The sequence below is a fragment of the Leucoraja erinacea genome, chromosome 14 (genome assembly GCF_028641065.1).
Source record: "Leucoraja erinacea ecotype New England chromosome 14, Leri_hhj_1, whole genome shotgun sequence".
Taxonomy (NCBI): Eukaryota; Metazoa; Chordata; class Chondrichthyes; order Rajiformes; family Rajidae; genus Leucoraja; species Leucoraja erinaceus.
This window is the reverse complement of record NC_073390.1, coordinates 38,207,199-38,218,896: the sequence shown is the minus strand read 5'-3', so window position 1 is coordinate 38,218,896 and position 11,698 is coordinate 38,207,199. Positions and strand designations below refer to the sequence as shown.

General features: G+C 39.5%; 1 protein-coding gene across 4 annotated transcripts in view; it reads right to left on the bottom strand.

Moving 5' to 3' along the window:
* Nucleotides 1-924: 924 nt before the first annotated feature.
* LOC129703593 (cytoplasmic protein NCK1-like) overlaps nucleotides 925-11,698 on the bottom strand; it is a 143,674-nt gene continuing 132,900 nt past the window's right edge. For all 4 annotated transcript variants that reach the window (XM_055646188.1, XM_055646186.1, XM_055646187.1 and 1 more), the window contains 2 exons: nucleotides 3,922-4,634; nucleotides 925-2,941 (listed from right to left, as the gene is read on the bottom strand). In XM_055646188.1, the coding sequence (XP_055502163.1) occupies nucleotides 2,747-2,941; nucleotides 3,922-4,634 (908 nt within the window). In that variant the 3' untranslated portion in view covers nucleotides 925-2,746. The remainder of the gene's footprint in view (nucleotides 2,942-3,921; nucleotides 4,635-11,698) is intronic.

Genomic DNA, 11,698 nt, shown 5'->3' with positions numbered 1-11,698 from the left:
GTTAGGATTAGGCTCAGTCAGTTGGTCAGTCCATCGGTCAGTCTGTTGGTCGTGCTTGTTGGTAGGCCGATGAATGCTGTGGGGGATCGGTCGAGTTGTCGGGTCGCCGGTGGGTGGTGAAAGTTGGGTCAGGCCTCCGGTGGGTGGTGAGAGCTGGAACGGGCCGTCGGTTGGTGGTGAGAGTTGGGCCAGGCCACCGGTGTGTGGTGAGAGCGGTTGATCGGGCCGGGCCTCCTGTGGGAGGTGAGAGTTGTGCTGGGCCTCCGGTGGGTGCATGAGTGGTCGGTCGGGCTGTCGGCCAGCCGGTGTTGCAGCAAGCTTGTGGGCGGTCTGACGGAAGCCGGCGCTATGAGGATGCTGAAGGCGGCCCGGGCGATGTGCAGGGCAGTGCTGCTCCCCACCACCATCATCACCACGATGATCCAGAAGGGCATGCTGGCCGAAGTGGACATGCTGCGGGGCCACACGCACGGAGCCCGCAGCCGGTCCCAAAGCAGCTCCAGCTCCAGCCGTGGGCAGCTCTAGAAGGGGGGCGAGTTTTCGTTTTCGTATCCTGGGAAGTGCGCTAGTCCCAAGGGCATGCAGGCGACCTGGGCGCTACAGCCAGACCTGCCAGCCGACGTGGGCGCTACAGCCAGTCCCGGGGCAGTCGAACTGAACTAGGCGCAGAAGCGACCTGGGAAATGCAGGTCCTTTGGCCCACTGTGTCTGCGCTGACCAGCAATCAACCCATACACTAGCACCATCCGACACACTTGGGCCAATTTACAATTTACCGAAGCACTTAACCAACAAACCCGCACATCTTTGGAGTGTGGGGCAGGCGAGCCGACCTGGGAACGACAGCCATTCCCGGGCGGTTTTGCTACAACGTTTTACAAAATTTTGATACAAATTCAAGAAAGCATCAGGATCTATAATATTAGGAGATGACTTAGAAACTTTATTGGATTTTATAATAACCGAACACAAATCATACTTGGAAATAAGTTGCTAAAAGCATGTAGGATATTTGCTGCACTAAACAGCAAAAAAAAAAAAAAAAAAAAAAAATTGACTTCACAGTATCTTATGCTTTCTTTACAGTTATTTTCAACACTAAAGAGGGATATATGCATATGATAATTTCAATACAAAAACAGTGGATTAGAAACAATATGCGATTGGTTTTGAGTTTATATACCCAAACACCAGTTTATACTTAACAACTTTTTTATTCTACAGGATTACAACATTAATGAACATCAAAGGACCAGGGCTCAGAACCCTTTGGGTTGACTAAAATTCAATATATAAAAATATGATCCAACATCTCTCATTAGGGGTTTCCTTGAATTATCTTTATCAGAGAAGCACTGAATTCGATTAGAAATTAGCGTGAGCATATGCTGCTATATCATTTCTTTTTATTTCTATTTCCCACACGATTCTGACCTCTGGTCTTTACTTTACACAGGACAAACTACAACATTTTTCTCCTCGATACTTGGGTATAACTTCCTGCATTAATGACACCTTAAAACAGTACAAATACATATTGCTGCTTTGAATGAATCTGATAACCATGGGATGACCTTAAAATATAAATTAAAGATAAATAATCATTCAAATTTCTGACAACTCCGACACAGCTTTTCGAGTGATGCTATAAAGTGATCTGTGTAGTACACAAGTTACGTGTTATCTTATTCATGTCTGAGTAATTGCCTGTGTTCACCTCTCCTTACAATACAACAGTTTACCTGCATTTACCAGGATGCACAACATATAGTGGCCTATTTTCAATTATAGGTGCAGGGATCTATAGTAAAGCAAATGCACACATTTGTGACAAACAAAAAATTGCTATAATCAGTGACAGTGGAATATCTCGTAAAAGGAATTATTGCCTACAACTATGACAGAATTAATAGCACAATACATTGTGTAACCTTACTATCCCAAACCTGCATCCTGAATTATAAAAGAAAACTTTGAAATTAAGCCTGTAATCAACCATGGCAGAACAATTCAAAGCAGTCCTGTTGCAAACAACCTAGAAGATACGTAGAAATTTTAAACATTTAAAAGGTATGTTTGAAGCCACACGCCAATGCAGGACCTACCAAAGTGTGATTTAACTATAACCAGTCATTATAGTTATACCCAGCCTTTGGCTTGAAATATTGTAAGGCAAAATCTGGTATGTCCACATTTTATAGCATTTATTTTGATGCAGCTTGCACCTAAAATAATTCCAACCCAATTAAACCACAGCTGATTGATATGACTTGTAAATAATTGAGAAAAGGCAAGTGAGTTTTCCAACTGCACAACGCACAAAAGCTCACATCTCAAAACACATTACAATCTAGTCAAAGTTCTAAAGCGCAGAAATAATCAAAGGTCTGCAATGTGAATTAAACATCTTACTGCCATTTAGCAGGTGGAATACAAAAAGATTTAAGATCACTGGAGAAATTGGAAGCAACCGTTGATAAAATGACAAGTGTAGGCAGTATATTCACAAGAAGCAATTCTACCAAAGCAAGGCACAAAAAAATTTACAGACAATAAAAGCTATTGAAAATTAAACAGCAGTACGATCCAACTGGGACAATCGTTAAAATTGAAAAATATAAAAGCTGATCTGTTTTAGGTCATTATTGCCGTCAAATCTCAATTGTTGATTTTCCTTGCCTCCGTTGTTTAGTTTTTTTAATTAACTGCAAGAACAATCCGGTTCATTGTATCTTTCCCTTCTCCATTAAGATAAAGGCTTAACCAAAAACAATTTATCTCCAAGGTCACTTGTGAAAATTGGCGCCTTTTTGTAATGTTCCACTAAATCTTCCATGCTGTCAAACTTTCGTTGTCCAATGCAGTAGAGGCCTTGCTTCAACTGCACCTTGAAGTGCTTATTTTTATTTTGGGCCTTCAAGGACACAGAGAAGTCATTGGGCTGTGAAAGAAGTGAAAAGCAAACTTGATTAGGCTTTTAAATATTCATTTTGATAATTGGCTCCTATCTTGTACTACACACTGCAGACTGCATAATCACATTAGAGAATCAAGAGTTGTCATATGTCCCAGATAGAATAATGAAATTCTTACATGCAGATCAAGAGAGGAAATAATTGTTCATAATATCACAGTCCAAAAATTCCTATTTTCACTTAAGATAGACATAAATGCTGGAGTAACTCAGCGGGACAGGCAGCGTCACTGGAGAGAATGGATGCCGTTTCGGGTCGAGACCTTTCTTCAAACTGAAAGTCGCGGGAAAGGGAAACGAGATATAGACGATGATTTAGAGAGATATAGAACAAATAAATGAAAGATATGCAAAAAAGTAACATTGATAAAGGAAACAGACCACTGTTTGCTAGGTGAGAACGAAATGCTGGTGCGACTTAGTGGGGAGGGATGGAGAGAGAGGGAATGCATGGGTTACTTGAATTTAGAGAAATCAATATTCATACCCCTTTAAGCTGCCCAAGCAAAATCTGAGATGCTGTTCCTCCAATTTGCGTTTATTGCATACTTTAATGGAAAACAAACCTAAATATCTCTGCTCAAATTGTCCATACCATGGACAGCAACCATTTTGTTGTTATGGTTCAATTCACGGAGAGGAAACAGAGTCCCAATACTATTACCAGTATATTCCAAGTTGGGAATAGGAAAAGAAAAGTTGCAATGTGCTTAAATTACAAAGTATATTTTCCATATTGGTATTTTAGTGTATTATGGTAAGATTCCAATAAATCCATTCATCAAACAATACAGAAACCTGGGAACCAAACTATACTCTTTGTAATCAATTTCATATCACAATCCATGGTAAATAAAGAATATTAATGCCACAGACTATATTAGGATTATTGGACACTGCAATTTGGACCAAGGTCAGAATTCAAAAATAGCGAATCCATTACTTACTGATGACTCGCTGTCTCGAATTATAAAATCTCCATCGACGCCTCGTTCATTCAGAGCCATTTCTCCTTGATGCCTTGTAATTTTTCCATAATACCAGGGGCTACCGGCAAACCTGCCAGTAGTTGCTGCTCCTATGTAGTCACATTGAGGTGGCGTTGGACCAATACTGTTGACTGGTGGTGATGTTGGGACAATATTCACATAGTTCTTCGGTACCAGCCCTACTTGACCATCAGCTTTCCTGCACTTCCACCATTCTGGATCATTTTCTGGTTTCTCAATTACATCCATCACCTCGCCCTTCTCGAAATTAAGCTCCTCCTCATTTGAAGAGCTGAATGGATACAGAGCCTGCACCACATGCAAAACTTTAGCATTGTGTGCATTGATTACAACCGCTAGTCTCTCTGTTAATGAGCCCACAGGTTCGACAGTAGTGCCCTCTGGTTCCTCCATAACATAATTTGAAGGAAACCAACCACTTTGTCCATTGTAACCACCTCTCCACCATCCATCGCTGCATTTTTCCATGACGGTAACTTTGGTCCCTTTAACCAAGGAAAGCTCATCATCTCTCTCTGCTGTGTAGTTGAATTTCACATAAGCAGGAGCATTCAAGTCATAGAGGCGTTCGCCATTGTCAGCATAACCATCAGTATCTGCATTGGACGCTGTGTCTCGAATGCTTGGTTTCCGTTTCACTTTTCCAATTCCTTTAAAACAAAAAGGAATAAAGCATTATTGCACTGGTTAAGAAACCGAACCCATAAATGAATAAAATCAAGTAATACATCAACCATGACTGTTCAGCTATGGTGTGAACACAGAACGGATTCTAAACAATATTTGATGAACACTGTTTTGTGGACCATGTACAAATGACCAGCTGACCATCCTAACTGTCAACTACCAAACTACCAATCCTCCTCTCCCCCCCCCCCCCCCCCCCCCCCCGAGGAAAAGCTGTATAGAAAATCTTTACCACAGAACTTTCAAAGCCAATTACACTATTTTTAATACAGCTGCTCCTTGACCTACGTTCCGATAAACCCATCATAAATCAAAAATATCGCTAGTCGAAAACGCATTTAATACGTTGCGATCACGTGACCGGACGTGACGTGCGGCTCACTGCCATTGCCGAACGTTTGCCGATCGTAAAGTCGAAATATCGTAAGTCAAAGCATCGTAAACCGGGGAGCATCTGTGCTGGCTGACGGAATCAGTTGCCATTTGTAAATTCCTTAAATGATCTACCTTGTCGGTTATTGTAGTATCTTGCATATACCAGCCATCTCTCTGAAAATAACCAAGCTGTGAAGAAAATTTTAGTTCAACATAATAAGCCTCATCAGTTGTTGACCACCCAATCTACTGGGAAAATAAAACTATAAGAAAAATGGAGACCGATTCAAAAGACACTGGTGTGAGGGAAAATATTTCTGTTCTAAGCTTAAAAGGTACATTGACCAGTCAAGGTATCATTGCTTCTTTAATTTACTTGTACAACCAAATCTCCAAGTTAATGCGAAATATTTGTCCTTGGTTGCACAAGGCCACATTTTGACATCGTTCCTGAGATCTTCTAATGAACAATTGTTGAAACCTGCCCCATTTATAATAGTTTCCAAATAGAAAAACTTGTCCAAATTGGCAAAGTTCAAGGATGTGGACAGCAGCATATCCATGTACTGCAATATCGCAAATATCATTAAATGGAAAAATATATGGAACCAATTTGACCAAATTTGATGACATGGCTAAAATGGGGCTCAGACATTAGCTTTATTTCTCTCCAAACATAAATTGGTCTTGGACAAATTTAAATTTCTATTGGCATGAAACCAGAAAAATCTACTATGGCATGGTGATTTTTAAAAACACATTTATCAACATGAAAACTTCATTAACGCCATTTTAACTGATTTGTGCCCATTTTTAACCTCACTATTTTTGTGCATTTAATACCAATTCTGCTTTGCATAGCTTAATAAACTTAATCATTATCAAGAGAAACAATACATACACAGCCAAGTCCCATATTAATTTATGGCAGAGTCAATTTACATTCACAATGTGGTAGTTGTATGTGCGTTCATCCAGATCAAAAACAACCCTGCTACAATTCTCAGTCCTTCCTCTTCTAGGTGAAGAGCGTGTGATCATTTTATTAATGTCCAAATTGCCAGAGTTGCCAACAACTCAGTAATTGAGTAACATTTAAAATTCTGCCCACTTCTTCCAGCATTAACGTTCCAATTAAGACAGCGTGTCCAGTATCACAGGTAGACAAAAATGCTAGAGAAACTCAGCGGGTGAGGCAGCATCTATAGGGAGAAGGAATAGGTGACGTTTCGGGTCGAGACCCTTCTTCAGTATCACCTTCTGTTTCTAGTTTCATCTGCCTTGCACTACATCTACAATTCACAAATGTAAAATAAAAACTACTACTTTTAATTTGAATGGAATCTGTACTTTGTGCATTGGCCTTGTACCAACTCATTTTGCAGCTTCTCATTACGAATGAAAGCACACACATTTCAACCTTCCTTTTGCATCTCACCCATTCCAATTAAGCCTATAAAACGGCTAACAGACATGTGCAAAAATGCTCAAAGGAGAATCAGAATCTTCGGTAGTTGGAACCAGTGAGTTGAGACTACAAAACCTTTGCTTCAGTTATTTTTTTTATTACTCACAGAGCAGCACAATTGATGGAAATTGGTCAAATAAGGAGAATAAAGGATCAAGCACAATTTACTCTTGCTATCTTTACACGGGGCTGTAACATGTGAAATAAAAAATATGAAACCAACAAGACTCTCGCAAATAAAGACATTTGAATAATGTAAAATATACAACATGAAATACCTCATGAATTCAATATGTAACAGGACATGAGTGAAAAAATAAAAATACATAGACCCAACAGAAGTGGCATAAGAATAAGAATGAAATTAAAAATGAAAAATCCTTCCTTCAATCTAATTATGAATGGCACAATAATGCCTTTTATTCATTAGAATGATTCACAATGAATCATCTAATTAAGATATTAACACTCCAGCATATCTACTGGGCTACTTGCAAATTATCTTAATTTGGCTGCTTTGCAGCATTAATTGAACTGCATTTAAAATTATTACCAAGTTACTCTAGTTCATCACTACTTTTTAGCCACTATCTATTGCTTCAGAAATAGCATTGGAACCACATTTTTCATTTATACAAAATCTAATATTTTCAGTAATAATAGATAACTTTTGAAACCAACATCTTCACATTTGTATTCTGCAGTGTCGACAATGGAAAAGTTGATTGAGAGGTGATGATTGAAATGGAGGATACACCCTGCTTAACAACGAAATGAGTCATATCAGCCAGAGGCAAGCAAAAGATTAGTGTTACATATCAAAAGGTCAGCTTTGCTAGATGCAAGTTCAAGCTGTATGTTCTGTTTGGACATTTAATTTGGAATGATGTCCTTTGCTTAGAGACACTCAAAATAAAGGCAGAAATAGCATTTTATTTCCTTCAAATCTGAAATCAAGCAGTAACAGGATACAAATGTAACACGAAAGCGACCAGGACCCAAGTTGCAAGCCATTTGAACAATAAAATGTCACATGTACATTTGTTTTCCCTTGGTTGAACTTCTCGATATGTTTGAGACTATTAAGTAAATTCAACCCAATTTTGCATTGAATAACTGTCCCTTGCACATATGTAAAGTGATTTGATTACCGATTCTCACCGACAATTATGGTCACGGCAATATGAAGGCATTGAAAGTGCTTCCAAAAAGGTAAATCCAAATACAGTAATTAAAATCAGTTGCAGGAGGGTTTAAACTAGAGAGGTAGGGTAGGGTAACCAGAGTAGGTGGTCAGAAATTGGAAGGAGTGAGGGGAAGATAGAGGTTAGGACCAGTAAGTCTCCAAGGAAAAACAGGCGAGGAGAGGTGAAGGAATATGGTGATGTTTTTGATTGGCTGAAGTGTGCCCATTATTTCAAAGGCCATGCAACATATCATTCCAATTTTGCACTGATGAATACTTGGAGCCTGGATCACAGTGCTTGAGCCTGCAAAAAGGGGATCCCCGAGAACTTCGCCAGAAGTCAAAATCCATATCATACACAATAGAGAACAAATATAGCATACTGTAAATCATAGACAAATCATTTAATGAGTCCTGACTACATTTACTATCATTTCAACATCTACAACTGAAATATAATTTGAAACCAATATTTTAAATATGTAATGGTTCTGAAAAAACTCATTTAATATGCCTTCCGACTTACACAGAAAATTCCAAATAACAACAGTCACACAAGAATTAGCTACAAAATCTCAAAAGGAGCCTGACCACACATCTAAAACATTACATAGATTATACTATTCATTTAGTTATCAAATGTTTCACCAATCTGGCCATGCAGACATTAGCTCATTCCAATGCTTCTTTTTAGAGCACTATACAATTTTGATATAGAATACTATGGAATAATTGGATATTTGTTTAGTTTAGAGATACAGCGCAGAAACAGGCTCTTCGGCCAGAGTCCGCATCAACCAGCAACCTCTGTACACTGACGGTATCCTACACACGCGAGGGGCAATTTTACATATATTGGCAAGCCAATTAACCTAAAAACCTGTACATCTTTGGAGTGTGGGAGGAAACTGAAGATCTCTGAGAAAACCCACATGGTCACGGGGAGAATATATAAACTCACTACAGGCAGCACCCGTAGTCAGGATCGAACCCGGGACTTTGGCACTGCAAGGCAGCAACTCTACCGCCGCACCACTGTGCAACAAACCTATCTTCTGTACAGTGGAAACACAGGCCCCAAAAATAAACATTGATTTTAGCATGCTCCTGCTTCCTGGGAGTTACCTCAGCTGCAGTGACTATTAAAAACCTAACATGCATGATAATAACCAGATATGAATGCATTGCACACAACCGACAGCAAGTTAAATTTAAAACTGCACATTAAAGGAGACAAGTTACCTTTATTCCGACTGATCATACAAATCAAGGAATAAGAATAAATTGTCAAAATTATTGAAGATATCAAGACAAATGGAGAATGATTTTATATATGTGTGTACTATTTCTATGCAGAACATATATGTTTAGAAGACAAGCATTCATGAACATGGATAAGAGCATTTCCTATTGGAAAACAGTGTTTGGACTGTGATGAGGATTTGGTTGAACAGTTAACATTCTCAAAAATATTAATACAAGTTCACCAGGAAATCACTTGGCATAAAAATGTAAGACTTGAAAAACTCAGGCTGTTTTTGCTAGCATAATATATGCAAGATGAACAGAAGGAGGTATTTAATGTTAAAGATTACAGCAATAAATAAAGGCTTCCCATTTGCCGCATGATCCAGAATAAAGGCATTTATTTGGAAGTAATATTTGGAAGATTGGATTTTTCTTTCCCCCCCACAGATCCTTGAATAGCCATGGAATATGCAGTATTAGCGATCGGTGCAGGTCAACAAAGGTTTCAAAGGTCTTTTATTGTCTTTTACATTAAATTTAACATCTGAATTGGTTACTTATATCAATCAACGAACATGGACATTTGGTGTTAGTTGCCCAATCCAAACATTTTTAACATTTCTTATTTTTAAAGGTGTGCCCTAAAAATGAAACCTCTCAATTTTGATGTATTGCAATTGCCACCAGTTTTGACATGAAAAATCATTGCAAAAAACTCTGAACTCAGTGTCCAATGTAAAAGTGGCAGGAAGCAAATGTCTCCACAACTATGTCAACGAGTGCTACACCCATCCAACCCCCTCCCGATGGGACATGCAAGATCTTTCATGTGTCGAAGCACAATAACCACTGCAGTAGATTTTATTTGTTCAATACATTGTTTAATACATGCTAATAAAAACTCAGCTTTCAACCCATGGGAGTATAAATTATATAAAGTTCTGTAGTTAAATTTACTTCAATATGTACCAATCCGAACCAGTGTACCAAGGTTACAGGGAACTTTCATCTCCATTCACAGTTTGGCTTCAGTTGCCCAGCAACTATCTAGTTTGGCACAGAAATGAGTCAAGATTTCTTTCAGTTGAATGCGTCATATTATAACTATATATGTCGGGACTTGATGGCATAAAATGGACAGATGGCTAAAGGCAGGTGGTGTTAAAAAGAACATAGTGTCATTGATGAGAAATGAAACATTGAAATTTCTTGCCACAACCAGTGCACTCAGCATAACTGCTGGTGAGGCAATGACTACCGAATCATCCTGCACATTTTATTCTCTGAAGCAAAACGTTGACACCAGAAACAAAGCAGGATTTATATCAATGAGACAGAACTATGACAAAAATACATAGAAATGTGATTTCTTTCGACTGGAGACTGTGAATGCGATGTTAGCAGTGTGCACTGTAGAAATATCCTGCCAGATAATAATGGCCTAAAACCGTTCTTTCCACATTGATGCTTAGAAATTGAACATTAATATTACTGGTCAGGAAAACAATCACATTATCGCTGAAGAACGAATCCTACCCGAAGCTGCAGATAATAGTATACGCTATCACTGCAGAACGCACAAATATTCGTTCAGTTGGTGCCATTATCACGCAATGGTGCCAATATTAATAGGCAAAAATTTGTTCTGTAGCTAGGCTAGTCCAGAAATATCCCCTGAAACATTTACAAAGGTGCAATCCAGGTATGGTTACTCACTGTCTGCGGTGGTCTTTCATTGCAATAGCAGCTCCATACATTATGAAGATATCATTAGCTCAAGGTATTGGCATTGACAAGGATCTGGGGGTCCTTGTTCATCAGTCAATGAAAGTAATCATACAGCTACAGCAGGCAGTGAAGAAAGCGAATGGCATGTTGGCCTTCATAGCAAGAGGAGTTGAATATAGGAGCAAAGAGGTCCTTCTGCAGTTGTACAGGGCCCTGATGAGACCACGCCTGGAATATTGTGGGCAGTTTTGGTCTCCAAATTTGAGGAAGGACATTCTTGCTATTGAGGGAGTGCAGCGTAGGTTCACAAGATTAATTCCCAGGATGGCGGGACTGTCATATGCTGAGAGAATGGAGCGGCTGGTCTTGTGTACTCTGGAATTTAGAATTATGAGAGGGGATCTTATTGAAACATATAAGATTATTAACGGTTTGGACACGCGAGAGGCAGGAAACATGTTCCCGATGTTGGGGGAGTCCAGAACAAGGGGCCACAGTTTAAGAATAAGGGATAAGCCAATTAGAACGTAGATGAGGAAACGCTTTTTCACACAGAGAGTGGTGAGTCTGTGGAATTCTCTGCCTCAAAGGGCTGTGGAGGCCGGTTCTCTGGATACTTTCAAGAGAGAGCTAGATAGGGCTCTTGAAGATAGCTGAGTCAGGGGATATGGGGAGAAGCCAGGGACGGGGTACTGATTGGGGATGATCAGCCATGATCACATTGAATGGCGGTGCTGGCTTGAAGGGCCAAATAGCCTACTCCTGCACCTATTGTCTATTGACAGCAATGGAGGTAAATCAGTATCTGATGGAGTTAGAGGATAGTAACATGCTTGCAAGTAGTTGCTCGCAATGAGATCAGAGTACTGTAGAGTATACAGGAAAGCACTCACTCCCAGAATTACACTCACCGACGTGAAGGTTGTACTGGGTGGCAAAATGGTGAACTTTGTGCAATCTTGAATTACTGATTACGACATGTAAATGGCCCCTTGGTGTGGTCTTCCATGAAGTTTTACTGT